Genomic DNA, 23657 nt, shown 5'->3' with positions numbered 1-23657 from the left:
AAAAAATTAAAAGGAAAGAAATTAGTTGTCGTGTATTGGACACTGCTCTGCTATAAATTCATGGTGCTGTTGTAGAAATATATTATTTAAAGATGGTGATGATATAAATACATTTTATGATTTTAACCCAACTCAAATATTTTTACATTTGAAAACAAAATTGTTTTTAACCCGCTACGAAGCGTAGACCAATGTGCTAATTATTATATTATTATGTAATAATTATTTTTTAAAATATTTTTTTTAACAAATATATTGAGATAATAGTTTTTTAATTTTTTAACATTGAGTTTTTTATATCATCACATCAAAACAATACACAAACATAAAAAAATATTAATTTGAATTTAAAAAAATAAAAAAATTTTAAAAAATTGAAACATTTTTTAAACACAAAAATAAATATATCTTAATAAGAAAATTCAATACAACCTCATATAAAAAAAAAATTACCATCACCCAATTTTTATACAAACAATTGAGTAGCATTGAATTCTTCACAATATTTTATTATAAAATATTATTTTAAATCTTTAAAAAAAATTAAAAAATTAAAAATAACAGTTAGATACTACTTTTGGAAAGTCAATGAGGTATTCTTGTCTATTTTAATAATGTATAATTTTTTTTTCTAACTTAAATAATATATACGGAGGATTTTAACCAAAAAAGAATGCCAGAATTCGAACAGGTAAAATTTTAAAAGCCAAATGAGTATATGCTTTGCTTTTGCATCTTAGGAAACATGAAAGGGGATGTGCTGTTTGGTAGCTGGAATAGACCACCGAGTAGGAACATAGAAATCCAAGAAAAAGAAAAGAAAGAAAAAAGACAAAACTTTGCTGTTTCTTTCCAAATAACAGGATTTTTCTACCGTAATCAAAGGCTAAATATTCATGATTTCCTTGACCAACATGTCTCGTCTTCAAATGGAATATTTCCAATTTTCATTTGTTATGTTTCCAATATCTGGCATTATGAAAAAATACATTTATATATATAAAAACATTTAAGCACTTCCTGCTAGTTTTGCGTGATTAAAGACTAATGGCTTGCTAATTGCTTTATATATATGAAATGGGAGTAGAAAATTGTACTTGCTGTGTCAGAAGCTTCTTCATATCTTCTCTTGATCAGTTGGTAACAATCATTAGACAATAGGCCGAGAACAAACATCGGTCATCTGCAGAATCATTTTGCTTTCCAAACAAGATGAAGTTTGGGAAAGAATTTGCAGCACAGATGGTGCAAGAATGGCAGGAAGCATACATGAACTACAACCATCTCAAAACAATCTTGAAAGATGTCTTGCGTTTTAGAACGCTAAGAGGCGCACCGTCAACTGTGGCAGCAGCAACCTCACATGGTTCTTTGAAGAGAAGGGTATCACTCTATAGAGCATTTAGTGGCCTAACAGGCCGGTATAGAGGCTCACCAAGAAAGAGTGAAGATGAAGTGATACTAGTAAGTGCAGTACAAGAAAATGGAGGAGATGAGCATTACCAGACCTTGTTTCTCAATGCATCAGATGAAGGAGGAGAGTATGAGCTTGTGTTCTTTAGGAGTCTTGATGGCGAGTTTAACAAGGTAATCAACTTTTATAAGAAAAAAGTAGAGGAAGTGATGGGAGAGGCAGATGATTTGAGTAAGCAAATGGATGCTTTGATTGCGCTAAGGATCAGGGTGGATGATCCGGTTGTTGGTGGGTCTAATATTGCGAATCTTGCCGTCCCTGGTTTCTCCTCAGTGTCCGCATCGGTTGTCCATCCTCCCATCAACAACAGGAACCCAGGTTAGAGAGATCTGCTCCGAGCCTTGAAAGAATTATGCTGTTTTCTATAATTCCCCATCCCACCTTCCTTTCTCCGAAACAGATGTTTTTTTCCAGGATTTCCTGATATTCAATAAAGATGGATAGCATTTAAAGGATATTTAATTTAATTTCTAAAGAGATTGTTGGTAGAGATAGATTGTAGCACATTTTGGTTTTGTTTGTGCCAAATGACTGATTATACTTGAATCTAAATTCTACACTATTTCGAATGTGAAGGATGGACATGTATGGAGGTGATTAAAGAAGTTGAGATGAGCGCAGAAGCAAATTCAGAGGATAGTAACAAAGGGACCAACAATGAGAATTCCAATAGCCAGAGGAAAACCAATGGATACAAGAAAGATATGAAGACCTTCAAACCGGCTTCGTTAGAAGTTCTGGATCATGTTAAGATCAATGTTGAGCCTGAAACTCCGGTGTCCACAGTAAAGAATGTCATCTCAAGTTCAAAATCAGACTTGTCGTACAGCAAGGAAGAGCTGAGGAAGGCAGAAGAACTTATGACTCATGCTTTTGTCGAATTCTACAGAAAGCTTCGACTTCTAAAAAGTTACTGGTAATTGTCTTTCCTCCTCTCTGTGTATAGAGTTACCAGAAAACATAATACTTGAGTTTTCAACACAAGTGACTGAGTTACTGAATGACGTAACAGCTTCTTGAACCAATTAGCATTCTCCAAGATAATGAAAAAATATGACAAGGTACTGTGGATTCTGTATGCAGCAATTAATCTTAACTGGAGTTCTTGGTATCAATTGTACTGTCTTTGTTATTTCAGATCACTATGCGAAATGCATCCAAGTCTTACTTGAATATGGTGGACGATTCTTATCTTGGCAGCTCTGATGAGGTTAGACTACTAGGGAATACTGTTTATTCACTAGAGTGGATTTCTTTTTTTGAATTTTCACCGACTTTTCTTTTTGCTTCAATTTGTTCCCCGCACAGGTTACTAAGCTCATGGAAAGAGTGGAGGCAACCTTCATCAAGCATTTTTCAAATGGGAATCATAGAAAAGGAATGAACACTTTAAGACCAAAGCCTAAAAAGGAAAGACATAGAATTACATTTTCAATGGGTAAGATATGGTTGTGAATCTTATAAAGTTGCATGATGCTAATGTAGGGTTGAGATCACGCGCAAGAGTACCTCTAAAGGATTTGCATTTGCTTGTATGAATAATGGCTTTCTAGTGATGATCAATCGCCACTTCCGTAGTTTTTCTCAAAAATCTTGAATATGAAACATAGGCCTTCATATATGCTTTTCAACAGTTGAATCCTTCTATGTCTGCAGGTTTCTTCACAGGCTGCTCAGCAGCGCTTTTGATAGCACTCGTTGTGCTTATACATGCCAGGGATATCCTCAATAGTGAAGGAGGTCCTCAATATATGGACAACATATTTCCACTTTACTCGTAAGTTGTGGTGTTTTTAGTGAAAGTACAGTATTATACACATTTCCGCATCCAGAGGATGGCATCCTTCAACCATTTTAAAGCATATGCTCCTTTCTTGCAAGACTTTTGTATGTTTCTTTATGTTTTGTATAATAATTTTGCTTTGCTTTACTGCAGATTGTTTGGATTCGTTGTCCTGCATATGCTCATGTATGCTGCTGATATATACTTCTGGAAGCGTTATCGGATCAATTATGCGTTCATATTTGGGTTTAAGCAAGGAACAGAACTGGGCTATAGAGAAGTCCTCCTCCTTGCTTCAGGTCTTTCAGTGCTTGCATTGGGTGGTGTCCTCTCAAATTTGGATATGGAGATGGACCCAAGAACAAAAAGCTTCACAGCAATTACTGAATTGATTCCTCTGGCCTTGCTCACTGTATGTAATCATCTATACGCTGCACTTGATTCATTATCTCATTTGTTCGAGGGCAACTTTCTTAGTTAAATGCTATGTTGTGATTAACTTGTGATATAATAACATTTTCTTTCCAAGCCTGAGCCTTGTTCTTATTTGCAGCTTGTGCTTGTCATCATATTCTGTCCTTTCAATATCATATATCGATCGAGTCGGTACTTTCTGATCCAATGTGCTTTGCACTGTCTTTTCGCTCCTCTTTACAAGGTAACATGATTAAGAAATCCCAGAGGCATAACAATAAACTTTCTCTTACAAAACTCAAGTTTTCCTTTTTGCTTCTGTAGGTTACCCTGCCAGATTTCTTCTTGGCCGATCAGCTTACCAGTCAGGTGCAGATATCTCATACCGTCTCTTTTTTACTCGATGCTAGATTCCACTATAGTTTGAGGTTGTCCATGATTTGATTTTAGATAAGTTGTCTGGATGTTGTTACTACATTTATTACTTGGTGACAAACTACCGACAGATGTGGTTGTGGCTCCTAGACAGATGCCAAAGCAGTTTTCTTCATAACCTCTCAAAAGATACGGTCTAATTCGTTAACGTTTTCTCTATCAAATACCAGGTACAAGCTCTCAGGAATTTGGAGTTTTACATTTGCTACTATGGTTGGGGAGACTTCACAACGAGGACGAACACATGTAGTGGAAGTAAAGTTTTTGAAAGCTTCTACTTCGTTGTAGCACTGATTCCATATTGGTTTCGGTTCCTTCAGGTATGTTGCTGTTGTAGCTAGAGTTCATCTATAGCATCATTCTTCTCCAACATTTCTCCATCCTTTTCTTCTCTGTTCTCATTCTTGATGCATAATACTATGTGCTTGAACAATTTTTTCTGACAATAGACTGCGATGTTTTAGTGCCTTCGCCGCCTGTTTGAAGAGAAAGACTCAGGGCAGGCATACAATGGACTAAAATACTTTTTAATAATTATCGCTGTGGCCGCGAGAACAGCATATGATTTGAGAGTGGGAATGACTTTGAAGATATTTGCTGCAGCCACTTCAGGTGCTGCAACGATTATGGCTACATATTGGGACATTGTAGTTGACTGGGGACTTCTTCAGCGAGATTCAAGAAACCCATGGCTGAGAGATAAACTTGTTATTCCTAACAGAAGTGTTTACTTTGTAGCAATGGTAAAATGTTATATAGCTTAAATGTCCATCTTCTTCCTACCGACTACTCATTTCATTCCTAAGTAACCTTAACCTATGGGAGATTTGCAGGTGCTGAATGTTGTCTTAAGACTTGCATGGATGCAGACAGTGTTAGGTTTTAGACAAACACCTTTCTTGCACAGAAAAGCCTTGACAGCAATTGTTGCATGCTTGGAGATAATACGCCGTGGCATTTGGAATTTCTTCAGGTATGATTCAACCCTTCCTAGTCCTCCATTCTTGCTATTTTCCACCAGAAATTGAAGAAAAAAAAAATAACTAGTTGAAGTTGCGATAAAAGTGGTTAGATTTTTGACTTCTTAGGTTCAATGTTGTCGGAATTCACTGTTAGGTGGCCTAATTTGTGACAAGATTTTAAACAATTAGGTGGGAAGCAGAAGCCTTTCTTGCAAATGTATGAACACTTAAGTTAGCTTTTTCTAAGATTACTAACCTTTTAATCTACCCCATTTTCCTGCCTAATAAAATATTTTTTTTACTAATAAAAAAATTGACCATGTAAATTTTTTCAACGTGTTTTTCTATATAAAAATATTTTTTAATTATTAATAAGAAAAACTTGTACATTCATCTAATTAAATAAATTAAGAACCAATTGTGTAAATAAATGAGAAAAAAAATCATTAACAATAAATAAAAATAAAATTGGAAAAATTAAAAGATAAATATAGATTAAGATATTTAATCTCGCAACACTAGCTATCTAACCGGTTGTATTTAATGAATTTGTTTATTAAAATTATTTTTTATTAAATAAAATGATAATAAAAACTAACACACATATAAAATTGATTGAATAAAATAAAAGGAAGAAAAATATTGTGGAAGACTTCAAATATTAGAAATATTATTCAAAAATAAATTTTTATTGTTTTTAAAAATAAATTTAATCTATATAAAATAAAAAATAAAAGTATATACACACACGTGTGTGTAGCATACTAACTTTTTAAAAACTTATACACACAATATAGTTAAAAAACAATCACTATTAAAAAAGGTTAAATAAAAAAAACAAAGGAATTTGGTGACTCATTTCTTTGTAACTAGAGACTGAAAAATAATATAAATAAATTTTTATATTAAAAGTAGATTTTGAAAATTTAAAGGGATCTAAATTATATAAATTGTGTTGTTTTTAAAGATTGAGGATCTAAACGTGTGTTTTGCAAAATCACTAATATTTGATGTTTTTTTTATTTTAGTCTCTTTTTTTTAATTTCATTATTATTTAAAAAATAATTGGACTTAAATTAAAATTAAATCATCTAAAAAATCTTTTAGAGCCAAAATAAATGATTAGAAAATAAACAATAAATCCATAGTATTTTGCAAGCGTATAAACAATGTAGATCTAAGTAATTCATACACACTAAAACCTTTTAGTGTATTCTATAATCTATAATTATGTAAGAACGTGGTGATACATTTGACCACTGAATCCATGATCTCTGATACATGTTTTGGTTTTTATGGAACAGGCTGGAGAATGAGCACTTGAACAACGTCGGCAAATATCGGGCATTTAAGTCGGTACCCCTGCCTTTTCACTACGAAGACAAACGTGTATAAACATGTAAAGCAGAGAAAAGAGTTGATGGAGGACTGAATACAAGTACCAACATCACATGCATGCACCCCACCATTTTGCTCTTTTATTGTACATTACGTTGTTTGTGTGTGTCGTCGGTAGAATGGAGATGTACGATAGAAAGGGAAATATTGAGAGGACAACCTTGCACAGGAACAAGAGAGTGCATACCACAACTAATTTCTATGATTATTATTTGATGTGCCTCGATATGCCCACCCTCATGAAGCAAATCCTACAAGTCTAGAGGAATTCCTGTATTCAGTTGACAAAAATAAATAAATAAATAAAAATTAAGGAGAACAAATGGGTGACGAGAATGGTGCCATAGAATGTGCAGTGGCATGATAATGGACATAACGATTGAAGGCTTTATTCCCAAACATAAATTGGCAGACCCAGTGACAGGGGAAGCAGCAAACGATAATCAAATCCTGCATTTGAGACCAGAATGTACTCGAGTTTCCGGGGAATATCAGAATCTCCCTTAACACATGAATATGTTCTCTCCCGCTAGATTATCTGCGCCAAGAAAAAACATCTACAATTTTATATTTTGTTCGCAGCTTATAGCATCTGGGAAATAATGATACACGTTGATTATCCAGCTTCCACCAATTGAAGATTTTGTTTCAAAAAAAAAAAAGGGGGGGGGGGAGGTTACGATGCAGGATATTGTTAAACAGAATGCACATCTTCTTGATCAATCTCCTCTCCATCATGCGTTGTGGCTGAAGAGTTTGAAGTTGAGTTTGCAGCTGTTACAGCACCAGTACTTTCATCATCCTGGATCATGAAGAAAGATGAAAATGATAGTGGATTGGAGGTGGAGCTTGCCTTTTGAAGGCCTCGTATGGCTTTCATGGCTGCAAGGGTGCTGCGATATATGTCGATGGTTTCCTCCCCGAGTGTTGTCGGAGGCCCAGGTGAGATATTTGTTGTGTTATTCAGAGATGGATTTGATTGATCTTGTACGATGTTGGTCGATTCAATGACTTCTGCCTCCAGTGGAAAAAGGAGCTCAAGATTATCCTCGCATTCATGGACCAACCTTGTCAGAGGCTCTGTTGTGAAAAAAGGCTGATGAAGGGCAAGTTGTGTGAAAGGTAAGCGCAACAATCCTCCTGTCCTTTTATCATACTTCTTCAAAATCTTCACTAACCCTATCAAAGGAGAAAAACATGAATATTGTCTTAGCAACCAATCTATATTTAACCCATAATGTTTGATACAATACAAAAGTCATTAGCTACAGTGCTTGTAGAGAGCTAGGTGTAAAACAATAAATGCCTGCAATACCTGCAAAATTTAAGGAGCTATAATTTTTTAGAAGCACCATCTCTCCATGAATGGTGACCAAGTCTTTACGAATATCCATCATTTCTTCACTAAATTCACTCTCTGATGTAAAAACTCCATCCTTGCTGCTCTTTTCCTTTAGACTTTCAATTCTTTCCTTCAGCTCCTGTTGAAATCAAATATACGATTCAGTAAAGAAACACACCAGCATGAGTGCATAGCAACTTATAACTCTGAACACGACAGGTCACTTATAAACATGCACAAAATTCATCAGCGATTTGTTTTTTTTTTTTTTTTGGCAATGAAGACTTTCTAAATAAGTCGTTAATAAATTTACAGAAAAAAATTGGTATTTCAAGCATCCCGGTGGCATAAACAAAGATTTAGTTAGAGCTGAATATATATTACCAGCATGAGTTCTACAATATTCTATTAACCATGCAAGCATGAACACTGAGGAAGGAGAGTGGTTTGGTGTGGATTTTGTTGCATGTGATAACTAGAAGAGGAATCTACTTAATTTTGATTGAAAAAGTGCTCAAATATTTAGTATAAAAAATATGACTATCACACCATGCTATGTAAATTTACTATAATGAGTAACCTGGCCATAAAGGTGGTAAAAGGATGACTTATCACGCAGGAGAGGAGAGGGAGGGAGGGAGTCAAGTTAGAGATCTTATTGGTTCTAGGATAATTTTACCTGTTTCAGTTCAAACAAACCAGAATAATGATCCATCTCTTCTGCATCGTCTTAACACTGTTTAACAGCGAAGAAGGGTGATGGTTCAAAACTGTGCTATGATTCCATCATGATTATATACTTAGCTAAATCTTGAGACCTGCTGTATTCTGTTTAATGTTGGAAAATCTTGCGAGTAATGGACATTGTACATTATGAAAAGACATGCTAGACACCAGAAAGGATGAGAAGCATTTTCCCATCAGAAAAACCCTGCTCAGAAACTGAATCCTGGTCATTTTGTGAGAATGCAGCAGGCACCTTAATAGCAAAGGACCCTCCTCAAGTTGGCATCTTCTTACAACTTCATGCAGTATGAGCATGATATGATCTGGCTAGTTCTGTAACGAGATGGAGGTGATTCTAAAGACATCAAATTGTAAGCAATAAACCTAGCATATGCTTTTAATACTGATAAATATAAAATTATGTTTCAGAGACACTGAAACTAAGATTAAAAAATAAAACAAAGAACTGTAGCTCCCAACTGCATGGGTTTGGCTGCAGAGTTTCTTCTGTGACTGCTAATATTATTCACAAATCACAACCCGATCTATTCTAGATTATGATACAACATGTTCCCTCACCGCCCCTTTTTCTTTCTCATTTACGATCTGCTGGCCCTCTTAGCAACTTTACTATCCCTAACTAATCTCAAAACAAATGCGGTCAAATGAAAAGGGAAAAATCATTCAGTCCAATCTGTCAGTTATCTTTTCTGCATGATCAGAATTCTCATATATTGACGACCTGGCATTTCATTTCAATATCCTCATTTCAGCACCCTCAATTCCCTCAACTGACTTCCAACAATCCCATTGTCAGCTATAATTGACGATGGTTGGCCTTATACTATACTACAAAATACTCTGCTCTACTTCAGCAAGTTCCACAAACTGGAAAAGTTATTCTTAACTTTATCAAGCCCCTCCAATCCCATCGACAATCTCCTCTTCACATACTGTCTGACAACACCACCCAGCACTACCAGGGAAAGGAAAGCCACTTTTATGCGTCTTTTTTCCTTGACATCCCACTATTCTCCTGTTCCAATGAAGTCACGATGTCTTCTCCATTCTACTCCTCTCCTGATTATTCAAAAACTTACAAAACCCATAAACCAGACCTATGAGTTCAGATTTACAAGACATGCATATAGGAAAAACCTTAAAAGCCACCATCAAACCACAATACCTTAAATTCCCAGAGCTATAATAAACAAAAGCCTCGAAATTAAAAACCCATATGCACAAAGCTATAAACATGTAAAACAAAGAAAGAAAAGAAAAATCAAGAAAGAAACCTGAAGGCGTATAACAAAGTCTTCTTCTTTATCAACATAGAAATCATTGAACTTGTCAAGCTCTTCATTAAGAATTCTAACAAACCATTCTTGCAAATCCACCAAAGGCCTATTAGTATTACCATGAACATCACCAGTGAGCGGAGGAGGGTGTGGATGGAGTTGAAAATTAACGGGGCGATCAAGGTTGAGAGAATCAACGGTGGGAGGTAATTGTTTGAGGAGTTTCTTGAGGGGCTTGTAGCAGAGAAACTTGTCCCTCCACTCAGGAAGGGTTTCTTCTAGGTGGGTCTTGAATTCTTTTCCAAACTTCATGGCTTGATGGTGTGCTTATAGATTTGTGCTGTGCTGTGCTGTGTTGCATTCCATGAATTTGTAAAACAAAGAGATAAAGAGTATCAAAGTGTATATAGTAAGGGGGGAAAAACCATGATAAAAGAATCTTAAAGGGTAAGGAGGAATTTTGGAATATTTGGAAAGTGGATGGGAGATGTGACTTAAAAAAGATAGAGGAATATGCAGGCTTTTATATATATCTATATAAAGATTGATTAAATAATAGATGAGACTTGTTCAAAATAAAATAACATGTAAAAAAATGTTTTGATAAAAATTGTGTAGTATTGTTATTAATCTTGATTTAGTTGATCAATATTAAAATTTTCTGATCTGATTTTTTATTTATCTTAAGATAAAAGTTTTTTTAATATGATATAATTGATTTAACATGTTTAAATATAATAGTTTGGTTTTAAAAAAAAAATTAGATAATATACGATAATATATTAAATTAACTTAAATTTTGTAGTTTCGATCACGGACTCCATTAATTTTAACAACGTTGTTTTTTTTAATTATTTTTATTTAATAATATGATAATAAAAATATACTTGTAAATTAACCTTCAACCAAATACAAATACTTATTTGATGTTGTGATAACTAATTTAAAATTAAAAAAATAATAAAGATAAAATTAAAAAAAGTAGGGGAGGAACGCTCCTCGCTCCTCTAATGGTCATGTTCCTTTAATAATTTAATTTAATCGACAGAAACCTTGTTAATTAAATAATAGTATTGACTTGTTCTTAAAGTGTGTGTGTGTGTGTCGTCACTTCACCAAAATTATCGTCAGCTCTCTCTTATTTTCAAATCGTCATCGATCGATGGTTCCTGAGCCGAGTGCGAGTACAACTTGCATGAAGAAAGCCAGGTTTTTTTCGGCTCCTTTCGGCCTTGGTGACGTAAAGCTTTTTGCTCCTTCAGCCTTGTCACTTGGTTTTTACCCAAAACGGATCTCGCCCAGGTCCACTGCTTGCTTCAATCATACGTGGATCTTGCCTGCCTTACAAGCCAATCTCTTCATAATATCTTCTCAAAAGAATGCTGTCTTTTGTGCTTAGATAGTGGCCACAGTCGGGTTTTGATTTCCACCGTTGAAATGGCTGTCGTACACTTTAAATGTCAAAAAAAGAGCACTAAATGCCATCCAGCTGTTTCCCAAGAAGAAAAAGCCCATGGCTCTACGCGCTTGGATCGGTTGAGAGAAGATTCATCGATGATTCAAACAAGGAAAACAAAGATTGTTTCTAGCCAAGAACATGAGCACACAAGAGTCAACGCCGAACATAGAAAAATGGCTAATAGATAAAAGGTTTTCAGTGTTTCGTCAACAGAACAGAAACTGTAAATATGGTGATCAAACGCAGTTACGAAAGGAAAACTAAAAAAAAAAAAAAAATTAAAGGGGTAGGTGAGGCGCCGTCTATGGTCTCCAAGCTTTAACAGTGCATCGAGCCTTCAAAGCAACTGCTCCCAGGCAGCTTCAAGCACTCTCTATGGTCTCCAGAGCTTGAAGTATATCAGCCTTCAAATCTTCGAAGTCTTCAACTCCAAAGCTGAACCGAACCAAGTTGTCCTTAATCCCATACTTTTCTCTCTCTGATCGACTCAGATCCCTGTTTTCAAATTCAAGGGGAGAATGAATTGATGAGATATCATAGAACCATGAGCAAGCATTAACATGACTCCAAGAAGAATTATAACAGTTGCATCTATGTTGTTAGCCCTTTCCATATACCAGAAACTGTCACATAAAGGCATGTGTAAAAACATAAACCTTCTAAATATATACTGCTGCTTCAACAAAAAAATAAGTACCATTTTCATTTACACGGTTGAAGAGAAGAAATATCTCCTCTATGTTAATGCAAGAAAAATTCTACAGTAACACACAATTCAATGCTTAAATAGCCAGATTGTGGTTTTCTTCCGACCAAAGAGTTTATTTTTGTTTCTTAAACAGATCGACTAAGCTCATTGTCGGCAAACCCACAACAGAAGGGAACACGAGAATACATACACGAGGAAAATTAATTACATACCAGTAAGACATAATGGCTGGCTGATCCACAATGCTCTCGCAGCCTCCAAAAGAAGGGGCAATATAAGGAATTTTCAATGCATCCACAAATTTTGAGGTGATGAACAAGTCTCCATCAACCTGCAACATCAAAGAGGAAAAGCGCTTAAGAATATTATATAACAATTACAGATGCACTGCCAAGCCATTAACACATTCATCTCAAGCAGTCAGAACACACCCACCTCGAAGCTCACCACACCACCAAAACCAGTCATCTGCTTCTTAGCAATGTGATGTTCAGGATGACTTGGCAAGCCTGGATAATAAACGCACCTCACCTGCAAGTATCATTGCATGAGTCTTCCTGAGTTCTGATACACAATATAGTAGCTATGTGTTCAAAACCAAAAACCATATGCTCCCTCAGTTCCAACAAAAGGATGTCCTCATTTCCCTTTTTGTTTATCCCAATATTTATATCCATTATCTCAAACTTCCTATTTTGTTTTTATTAAATTAAATTCAACAGTTTTTCTCCAACTGCCTTCAACATGGAAGGACAATATTCAAAACCAAATAAAAAGAGATGACATCACAAAAAATCCATCAGTCATTCTTAATATGTGTGCATAGTCAAAGAAGACACTTGTGGAACGAAGGTAATATATATACACTTGTTATATATATCTAACAGTTTGATGAAAATTGAAGAGAAAAATGATCCACTTTCTTACCAGAGGACCATATAGCTCTGCATGAACAAAACATTTTAGAATTAAAAGCACTAAATAATTCAGTAAGAACCTCTGTCCACCATCAAAACCACTTTGCTGCTTAACTATACAGACAAGGGACCAACATGTTTGCATGCTTTACAAAGGTAAACTCAAGTTCCATATCAAACATAAAACGACTAAATGGATCAATGGCAAAAGAAGCTAATTTGGTAAACATATAGCTTGATGTTTCTCAGAAAGTTTTAACAATGATGATCCCTACAATGTGTGGAAAATATAAAATCCCCTTTAGTATTTTCTATACAATATTTAGGTATACCAATGTCACTGGAGAGGATTCTTCATCAGAGGACAGAGAAATATAAAAATTAGAGTACATTATAATATACATACCTTGGGATGCGCCTCTAAAATTTTGGCCATCCTCAATGCTGTTGAGTTCTGTTGCTGTACACGAAGATGCAGTGTCTTCATGCCTCGGATGATCAGATAGGCAGCATTCTTTTGAAAAAGAAGAGGAAAATAAGGAACCTCAAGTTATTCTTCATAGTAGAAGGAAGAATTTATATATAAAATTCTGAATTATATATATCATCCAGAAGTTAAATTAATCAAAGTACTCACCGGGTTGAGTGTACCTCCCAAAACATGATGCAAATTACGAATCTCTGAAACTACCTTTGTGGAACCACTTATGCATCCTCCAAGGACCTGGAATAGATGGTATGTATCCAATGCTTTAAGTTGGGAGAAAATTGGCAGTTCATTTGTTGACAAAATTTAATTAAATGATTAAACCAATTTTGCAAACCTACATCATTGTGTCCCCCGATGAACTTTGTTGCAGAGTGCAGAATAAGATCAGCTCCAAGAGCAAGGGCTTTCTGGTTTAGAGGTGTTGCAAAGGTACCATCAATGCAGACTAATGCTCCTTTTCTGTGGCAAAGCTCTGAAACCAATTCAATGTCAACACATCTCAGGAATGGATTGGTAGGAGACTCGGTGAAGAAAAGAGAAACCTGCACAGAATTATCATGCTATGCAATTTAGGATGACATGTCATTAAAGTAATATGCTCAAAGAAGACTTTTAATAATATAATAAACTATTCTACACTACTGACTTTGTTGATCTCAAGTGCAGATTCCAAAGCTTTCACATCTGCAGGGTCAATCACAGTAACCTGCATAATGAATAATGATCAAAATCATAGCAGAATGACACCAAAATATCCCCAAAAAACAATATCAAGCAAAACGTGTGATTAACCAAATCTTAGAGAAAATAAGGTGCAAATTTTGGCATGGATCTACCAAACATGAAGGAGTGGATCTATGTATTATTAACCTCAAACAATCTCGCGTACAGACAGATTGCAAGGAACTCCTATATTCAGAAATACAAATGTAAATATTTTTGAAACATGATATAATAAAAGTTATGTATTAAGATTCTTTTGTAAAACTGCAGTTAATTCCAAACATTAGAAAAGAAATTTTTACACGTTATTACAAATTCTACAAAAAGAATAGTTAAATACTTGATCTGTTTTCTTGAAACAAAATAAACTATACAACAAGTTTTCACAACCCCAAAGCACACATGCAACAGCATGCAAATGAAAGAATCCATACCGTGATCCCCATCTTAGGAAGAAAAGTCTCCATGAAAATCCTAGTCTTCCTATAGCAATCTGTGGTTGTCACAAGATGACCACCAGCAGGTACCAACGCCAACAACAAGACAGTACTAGCACACATCCCAGATGCCAAAATCAATGTTGATTCCGCTCCTTCAAGCTCACTGAATTGAAAAAACAAACACGACACGGACACACTCTTATTAATCATCATGCAACCATACAAGTCTAACAAACCCCAAACTAACTACTAAACACAAACCTTATCTTGTCCTCCAAAACCTGTGTGGTCGGATTTCCATACCTACCATATTCATAACTTGCATGGCGCTTCTCCTGTAACAACATTGTAGATTACCACAAAACTAATCAATACATTATAGCACATCATTAATCCATTCTCGTAGATTTCATTAATACAAATGGGAACATCAAATGGCAATAGAAATAATTTCAAAGTAGAGATTGGAAGCCTTAAAATGCATAATTATGGTATTATTATTACCTTGAAATCAATAAGCTCTTGGGTTTTCTTAAAGAAATAAGCAGAAGTATTAACCACCGGAGTTGTGATTGCATCTGTCACTATACCGCGACCTAATCTTTCACCTTCACACAACCAAAAAGATATTATTATTATTATTATTATTAATAATAAATTCAGAAAAAGAAAAGCGAAATCAGATTTGAATGCTTACCAGCGTGAACTGCAATGCTTCCATCAGAACTCAAAAACGACTTGTATTCCAAATCGCTACTCAAATCCTCCAACTGTACAACACTTACATTCTTATTATCACTGCTATCAATCCCCACCACCTCATTTCCGGCCAAGGTCTTGGCCGGCTCGGCTGCGGGGATTGCGGAGGCAGCAGCTGCAGCAGCAGCCGCCGCCGCCGCGGATGGAGCACCTGCGGCGGAGTTGTTAGACCACGAGGCAGCAACGATTTGCGCGACGCCGATGTTGCTGCAGTTTCTTCGAGCTTTAGTGCTAAGCTGGCGAACGAAGTTGGGAGGAAATTTGAGAATCAGAGAGGACATGCCGGCGCCAGATAAAAAGGGTGTGGTTCCATGGCGAGCGGAGTTGGATCGGCCTTGACTGGGCTGGTCCGCGCTTGAGGAGGAGTCGGAACGGCACTCGAAAGAGGAGGCGACGAAGAGCTTAGGACACGGACAAGAAGAGACGGCCATGAGGTGGAGAAGTTTGGTCTCTCTTTGGCTTCACTGGAAAGGGAAAAGAAGCAAAAAATGGCCTTAGGAGACTCGAAATGGTCACATAAGTAGGCGTTGAGTTCTGTCGTTTTGTTTGATGAGTTACCCTAATTAGGTTTGGGTTAGTTTTTAATTAACTAGAGTTTAGGGTGTCCAATATTATATTGAGTAAATAATGGGTGATTAAAGATAATAAGGGGGTGGGACAGGTTGGAGTAGGCTATTTGTCGATGTTTGTTGGATTTGGGTCAGAGATTCTACCTTATTCGAAGAGGTGTATTTGATCTAATTTAGGAGTGCGTGGCTTTTTTTATTTTTATTTTTTTTTGGAGTCAATGCTTAACTTAATAATAGATCAGCTCATAGCTGGCACGCAGTATATTTGATTGCTATAATTTTCTCCCATAGATTTCACTTACAAATAAAAAACAAATATAATAAATCTCATCGATAATTTTTTAACCCATAGATTTCACTTACAAATAAAAAATATAATAAATCTCATAGTTAATTTTTTAATATTTAATAAATATTAGAATTTAAATCAAAAATCAAAATAAATTAGAGAGAATAAAGAATAGACCATCACTCGTCAAAATCAGAATTATTGAAACAAAAAAATGAATTGGGATTATAAATTATTGAATTACCATGTGAATCAAGATTGAGAAAATGGTGGTTTTATTAGCATTAACTCAAATCTATTATAAAGCTCCATTAATAAACCTACTTGGTTTATTTATTAAAACTAGTTATTTAATCCGCTCTCCGTTATAAGTTATAATTTTTTAAAAAATATATATTAGATATGCAGGCTGCTTTGATGTGTTTCCTTACTAAAAAAAATCAAAATGATAAATTGTAATTGAATGATTAAATTGAAAAAAAAAACTTCTTTGAAAAAAATAAGAATGAAATAAGAAATTAAAAGAATAAAGAGTGAAACTATAAAAGGAATAAGAATGAAATCAGAAATTAAAAAAATAAGGACTGAAATTAAAAATAAAACATATGAGAAAATATAATTGAAGGACTAAATTGCAAAAGAAAAAACATCTATAAAAGGAATAAGAATGAAATAAGAAATTAAAAGAAAGAAGACTGAAATGAAAAACAAAAAACAAAAAGGTTCAATGTATACTTTATATGTCAGAAGAAAGAAAAGAAGGGGAAAAAACAAACGACCACCAGTGATAATCCGACCACTATAAGCAGACACGTGTCACTTCATGCGGAAGAGGACACAGTTACGCATCTAGAAATATGATGGAAGGCCAGATTTGGCTACCAGGTGGCGTCACACACTCTGCCTGAATGGCACGGACGTCATCCACTCGCTGGCGTGTGATCAACACGCGTCATCAGTTTTATTATTCAAATATTCAAAAGTAAATATGAAAATATCAAAACATCTCTCATGACCCCCCATTAATTACACAAAATACCCGTGTGAAAGTATAAAAATATCTCCAAATGCAAAGCTTTTTTTTTTTGTCAAATCCAAGGTTAAATTTGTACTTGTACTATATATAGACAATGAAAAAATTGAAAAGAATTCTTGACCAACAGCCTAACAATTTTTTCTTTCTATGAGCAAAAAAGTATTTTTACTATTAAAAAACTTATAAAAAATAAAAAAATATCTAGGTAACAGTTTTAAATTTTATTGACTTTGTGAGTAAAACATTTATTTACTGTTTAAATGTTTTTGGAAAAGACATATACACCACCAAATAATCTTTGAATAGCTAACAGACCAGCGAAAAAAAAAAAAAAACCCAGCCTTAAGGCCTAATTTTTCCCACTAAAAAGTAAATAAGCAATTTCACTATAGCAATCTACACTCAACTGTATCTATTGCTATAATAAAAATACCATGCAGTAAGTTTAGAATTTTGTTAAATTTATTCATGATAGATATTGAATAAATGTAACCATCATTGCTATTTTAGTTGTCATGCTTAGTCATTTGTTTTTCTTTTAGAATATTTAGATTATTTTATAAGAAATATCAATCAGATGTTTTGTCTGAGGGATTTTTTGTTTTTCTTTAAAATGGTTATGATAATTATAGGCAAAGGATGGGAGATGACGAGAATATTGATGAGTACATTTCCATCCTCATCGGAGAGAACCGTACCATTGTGATCAAGGAAAAAAAAAAGACATCCATTTATAGAAAATTTAAAATTTTCAATCTGTGCACAGAGAAGAGAAGAGATGAACGAGTAAATAAATTATTATGGTAATTATCATGTGTCTTGCACTAGAAATCCCACCTACGTCTCGCAAAATAAACTTTAGCGACTCAAACCATGTAATCTCAAGGGCCGGTTTAAATTTTTTAAATATATAAAAAATTGTAAAAAAAAACCAAAAATAAAAAACTAAAATCAAAATAACAAGGATTAAAGTTAAAATACGAACAACCAAGAGGGTCAAACTGTATTTTACAGTGAAAGAACGAGAGAAAGAAAAAAAAATGGCTCAGTGGCGACAAACCAAATTAAACCACTAATACATACACACACCACTTCACATGAAAGAGAACACAATGTTGCTTTCAACTATACAATAAAAAGATATTTTTTGATGCTAGAAGGCGTTACACGTGTCATTTGAAGTGCACGAGCACCTCCCATGTGCCTCTCGATGCCTATACAAGTGCTTGTCCATTTTTGTTTTTTGTTTTTTATATTCAGTTTAATACCACGCTACCATTAAACTAACATGATAGTAATAAACAAACCATTGTGAAAAGATGAAAAAGTCTCTTAACTCCAATTTCACTATGCTTTTTTTTTTTTATTTTTTTTATATTCGGTCAGATAAGAAATTGTCTCTCAGTTGACATTATAATAATAAAAAAAAATTTAGACGTTTCACTATGCAATTCATATAGAAAAAGATTTATTTGTTACTGGTTAATGACTAATGAGTCATGTAAAAAGATTTTAATATTTTTAGAAGCTAATGTTAAATTTTTTAAATTAATTAAGAGGTAAAATCATCATTATACTTTTCTAGTGAGCAATATTACTAAATTTGAAGCTACAAAATTTTTTCAAAGCCAAAGAGTTAATCTTTCATGTAAGACACCTCATTAATCAATCATAAACTTTTTATTTTTCTCTGTTATTTCAGAAATTATACTTTACTTCTAACAAAAAGAAAAGAAAAGAAGAAGCTAAAAAGCTTGATTTTAGTAGTCATGGTTATGCTATCCACATCACTTTCCATTCCAAAATCTACAACTTCGAATTACACACTTGAGTTCTCTGGTCTTCGCCATTTCTGCCCAACACAGCAACAACAAATCTCATTCCTAGTCTTTTCTTCGCTTTTGTTCTCCCCAGAAACCTCTTAAAAACATTAACTTTTTTTTCTTTTTTCTTTTTCTTCTTTATTTAATGACCCTGTCTTCTCGAGACCTCGCTTCCTTAACTATTAATACAAATTATAACCTTTACTTTACTGTTTACTGCATTTGAGTCTACATACATAGGCGTAATGGCTTTAAAACTGTTTAAGAGATAAAAGGACTTGGTTTATATAATCTGGGCTTATGACCACTTGAAAATTTCCTGGATGGAAATTTTGCCACCATCAGATTACATAATCTGATGTTGTTTTAGTGGCTGAAATAGAGCTGTTCATGAAAACATCAAAGAATGATGTCAACCCAGTAGTTTAAGTTGTTAGGTGACATTTCAAGATATAATTTATATTATTTTTTAACATACCTCCTAAAATGAAAATCCTTGGACTTGAAACTTGAACAGATTTACATTAGAAAGACTTAATTTTTATTAAATAAATTAACTGGGACGATAAGATTTGAATTCGTGACCGCTTGGTCATTAAGACTCTATTACTATTTCAAAGAACCATCTCAACTTAATAGTTTAAGCTATTATGTGACGTCTCAAAATATGATTTATATTATTTTCTAAAGTGAAAGCTCTTTGGGATTTGAAACTTGTATAAGTTCATATCACATTTTATTTAATTTTTATCAAATAAATAGGGATGATGAAATTTAAACTCATGACCGCTTGATTATCAAGACTCTGATACCATGTCAAAGAACGATCTTAACTCAATAATTTAAATTGTTAGATAAAATTTTAAAATATAATTTATATTATTTTTTAATATACCATAAATATGGTATCCCCTTTACTATATCATTAGAGAGAATATTAGAGAGATTGCTAGCTGAAGATACTTGAAAGCTGTTTGATAATTTGAAAAACCCTTAAATTAACCAGAAATCAAAATCATTACTATTTCTATATACCTTTTGTGATGGCTTCTCTACATTCTCACTCTTAGCTTCCAGAGGCGAATCAACACCCGTAGAATGTACATTTGAAACGTTAAAAGAACTTCTGTGGAGAAGAGATGAGAGAGAAATGAAGCAAATGTCTTCTGGGATCAGTTATCTTGTAAAGGACAATGGATGATTTCCCATTTGCAGAAGAGAATTTGAATGATCTCTCACTACAAAAAGGAGACTTTTGGGTAGAGAAGAATAGGAGGCCAGCAATAGGACCTGCTGTTGTTGACCTCCTAACTGTTTATGCCGCTGAATTGATTAGAACTCCAATAACTTGATCCTGAAATGCGTTCTTCATGATGAATAGCTGAAGTAGATCTCAACAGCGAGAGATACTTCCAATGGTTGATGAAACCTTGTGTTATGTAAAGATATTTTTAGGGTTAGAATGCTGGAATACAGCTGACATGATGGATTATAGCCGAAACCAACTTGGAACTAGCTGTGCAATTGAAATTGCACCTGATTTCTCTGGAGTCATTTATCACTTAGGCTCTATTTTGGACAATTTCATCTTTAATATGTTCTTAATTATCTTAAGTTTCCTCGTACTGCGTATTCTAATGTCCTGTAATAACCATGAAATAGGAGAAAACGGCTGGGGATAACTTGAATATATTACAGTAGTTTGACATTCTTCTCAGGGTTGTTTTGATTCTTGGCCAACAATTTAGGGGGTAAAGCAGGACTATGCTAATCGGCATGTTAAAAAGATTTAAGCTTGTAACCGGGAGAAAAACCGGAGAGAAATTAAGAGTATGTTTTGATGTGTTTATATTAAAAATAAATTTTAAGAAAATAAAAAAAATATTATTTTAATATATTTATCTTTTAAAAAACATTTTAAAACCACTATCATAAAATCTAAAAAAAAATACGGAGAATAAAAATATCGTTTTCGGAAAGAGACAGTGCATGCTAAGCCTTGTTTCTGGTGAGGAGTGGAATCAGCAATCCTCTGCTTTGGTTGGACCAGCCTTCTGAGCAATAATTCTGGCATATTACGCTTCCACTTGCACAAAAGTAGGTGCTTCGTATTGTCTAATAATTGCTCTTAACTGTTTCCTCGCACGAAAGAAAGATTGATGGCCACAAGAATCTGAGTCCTTTTTGGCAAGAAAACAACAGATTGAAAGGGTGGAAGGCGAGGAGCAGATCTTTTGGTGTGGCTAGCAGCATCCAGCATCTAAAATCGCACTAGGGTTTCAAGGATAACTTGAACACCAACAGTATCTCAAGCTATCTCATGAGTATTTGTTTACTACTCAAAATAAACATTTATAAATCTAACTAGCCGTTTATTTATTGAAAAGTAGTTGTTTTTAAAAAATGAAATCCAGGAAAAGTGAATTATTTTTTGATATTTGATAGTGTAATGAAAAATAAGTTGGAAAATACTTTACAGTGTTTGGTTATGTCATGGAAAATGAACTGGAAAATAACTTATTAATGTTTTATTTTTTTCAAATTTATTAAAATAATGAGGAACAAATCTTACAAATTAAAAGTTGAATGAGAATGAAATTGAAAAAAAATATAATTTCATAAATTATCTCAAATAAAATAAATAATAATCAAAATAATAGAGATCAAATCTAAAAAATAAAAAAATTAAAAGATGAAGAAATTAAAGTAATAATTAACATTTCATAAATTATTTCAAATAAAATAAGTAACAATCAAAAGAATGAGGATCAAATTTGATAGATAAAAAATTCCAATTAAAAAATAATAAGGGAAAAGTAAATAACAATTATAAAAATGAGGACCAAAGTTAATATAAAAATTAAATTCTAAGGGATGAAATTGAAAAATAAAATATATATAGCAATCAAAAGTTTGAGGATTAAATTTGATATGATCAACAAATAATATGACATTTCTAAATTTTTCACAACTTCCGGAAAGTGTTTTCCGTTCAAAATAAAAGGAAAATATTTTTCTGGAAACCAAGTCAAATTTTCCTTTGACTGGAAAGTGTTTTCCGTTTACCAACTTTTCTAATGGTAAATAAACATAGGAAAGTTTGGAAAGTGATTTTCCAAAAACCACTTTTCAGGAAACAAACGCACCATAAATAAGAATAGGAGGTGTTTATGAATACCAAACAAGAAAAGAAAGGCTAAAATAGATCAAGAAAGATAAAAAACGATGAACTAAATGAGATAAAAGTCATGATGAATTATAAGAGTTAGAAAATATGATTAATAAAAATAAATAATTGATTATAGAAATAAAAAAAAAAGCTTGCATGATTGACTAGAAGGTCAAGTCCCTTTAAGAATCAAAGTGCTCAATATATTAAAACCAACAAATATTACATTTAGTTAGAGTTTATATGACTATAGTTTTGAAACTCGGCCCGGTCCGACGGGTCGACCCGGGACCCAGGGTTGGAACCGGGCCTGGTTGAAGAAAAAATAGGAAAAGTTATGACCCAGTGTGACCCAGCTGACCCGACGGGTTGACCTGATGACCTGGCAAAACCCGGTTGCAACCCGTTGACTTTTGTTTTTTTTACTAAAACGACGTCGTTTTGATTTTTTTTAAAATAGGGATTGACCTGGGCGACCCGGTCAAAACCAGGAACTCGGGCCTTGGACCAGGCCGGGTTTAAAAACTATGTATATGACTATCAAGAAAAAATCAAAATGTATTTGAATTCATTATGTAAATTCTTTATATGTAGTAAGAAAATTGTAGAGGGCTAGGAATTATTATTGATGTAAAATTAAATCTTTGTAATAATATAAAAGACCATCCATTGCTAGAAATGAGGATCAACCCTACATATAATTTCTTTATGCAACTTACTTTTTTTTTATTGCAATTTATCTTTCATTTTTCCTATACAACCTTTACAAATTTTCTTTTCTTTTATAGTTTTTTTTTTTAAAATATTTTTGTATGTGGTGTCCTTATGCTTGGTAGTTTGTAAGTTAGGAGATGTGAAGGCTCTCCTTCCACTTTCTTAAATTTTGGTGCTAAATTCTTCTTTGTATTGTTCTGTTTTGGAGTGATTTGGGGGAACAGTCGGACAACACGTCAGCTTGGAGTTTTGACTGGTTCGGTCATGGAAAAAGTGGAAGATTGCGAGTTGTCGTGGGACTGGAGAAAGAGACGTGTTGTTACAACGAAGGCTGTTATTAGACTCAGTCTTTCAAGGTGAGTGGCACGTCAAAATGTTTTTTAAAATTATTTTTATTTAAAAATATATTTTTTATATTTTAAAAATTATTTGACACTAACACATTAAAATAATTTAAAAATAAAAAAAATATTAATTTAAAGAAAAAAAATAAAAATTTTTAATTTTTTTCAAAAACACTTTTGAAACACAAAAATAAACAGGACCAAAGGCTATTATTAAACCCAGTCTTTGAAGGTGAGTCGGCATGTTTTCGATTGTTGTAGTGATTATTTTTTAAAGTTTTTTTTATTTAAAAATATATTAAAATAATATATATTTTTTATTTTTAAAAAATTATTTTTAATATCTCTAAAATCATAAAAAAATTTAAAACAAATAAAAATAAA

The 23657-nt window shown here is 33.6% G+C and overlaps 3 protein-coding genes across 3 annotated transcripts; 1 reads left to right on the top strand and 2 right to left on the bottom strand.

Moving 5' to 3' along the window:
- Nucleotides 1-841: 841 nt before the first annotated feature.
- Nucleotides 842-6677, top strand: LOC7482490 (phosphate transporter PHO1 homolog 9). The gene is made up of 13 exons (XM_052448613.1): nucleotides 842-1792; nucleotides 2051-2390; nucleotides 2487-2535; nucleotides 2613-2684; nucleotides 2783-2912; nucleotides 3131-3251; nucleotides 3411-3669; nucleotides 3811-3915; nucleotides 3996-4040; nucleotides 4277-4426; nucleotides 4571-4849; nucleotides 4940-5079; nucleotides 6373-6677. Exons 1-13 carry the CDS (start codon nucleotides 1213-1215, stop codon nucleotides 6461-6463), a joined length of 2361 nt encoding a protein of 786 aa, XP_052304573.1. The 5' UTR covers nucleotides 842-1212; the 3' UTR covers nucleotides 6464-6677.
- A 292-nt stretch (nucleotides 6678-6969) lies between these two features.
- LOC7482489 (SPX domain-containing protein 4) lies at nucleotides 6970-10334 on the bottom strand. The gene is made up of 3 exons (XM_002323837.4): nucleotides 9830-10334; nucleotides 7782-7947; nucleotides 6970-7645 (listed from the first exon to the last, which is right to left on the bottom strand). Exons 1-3 carry the CDS (start codon nucleotides 10142-10144, stop codon nucleotides 7161-7163), a joined length of 966 nt encoding a protein of 321 aa, XP_002323873.1. The 5' UTR covers nucleotides 10145-10334; the 3' UTR covers nucleotides 6970-7160.
- Nucleotides 10335-11457: 1123 nt separating this feature from the next.
- On the bottom strand, nucleotides 11458-15821 carry LOC7482488 (cystathionine gamma-synthase 1, chloroplastic). Its single transcript, XM_006373271.3, has 11 exons — nucleotides 15268-15821; nucleotides 15075-15178; nucleotides 14832-14905; nucleotides 14565-14733; nucleotides 14054-14113; nucleotides 13746-13949; nucleotides 13555-13641; nucleotides 13324-13431; nucleotides 12436-12531; nucleotides 12213-12331; nucleotides 11458-11786 (listed from the first exon to the last, which is right to left on the bottom strand). Exons 1-11 carry the CDS (start codon nucleotides 15758-15760, stop codon nucleotides 11654-11656), a joined length of 1647 nt encoding a protein of 548 aa, XP_006373333.1. The 5' UTR covers nucleotides 15761-15821; the 3' UTR covers nucleotides 11458-11653.
- Nucleotides 15822-23657: the final 7836 nt, after the last annotated feature.

Source organism: Populus trichocarpa, chromosome 17, assembly GCF_000002775.5.
Source record: "Populus trichocarpa isolate Nisqually-1 chromosome 17, P.trichocarpa_v4.1, whole genome shotgun sequence".
NCBI lineage: Eukaryota > Viridiplantae > Streptophyta > Magnoliopsida > Malpighiales > Salicaceae > Populus > Populus trichocarpa.
This window is presented reverse-complemented; position numbering and strand designations above follow the sequence as displayed.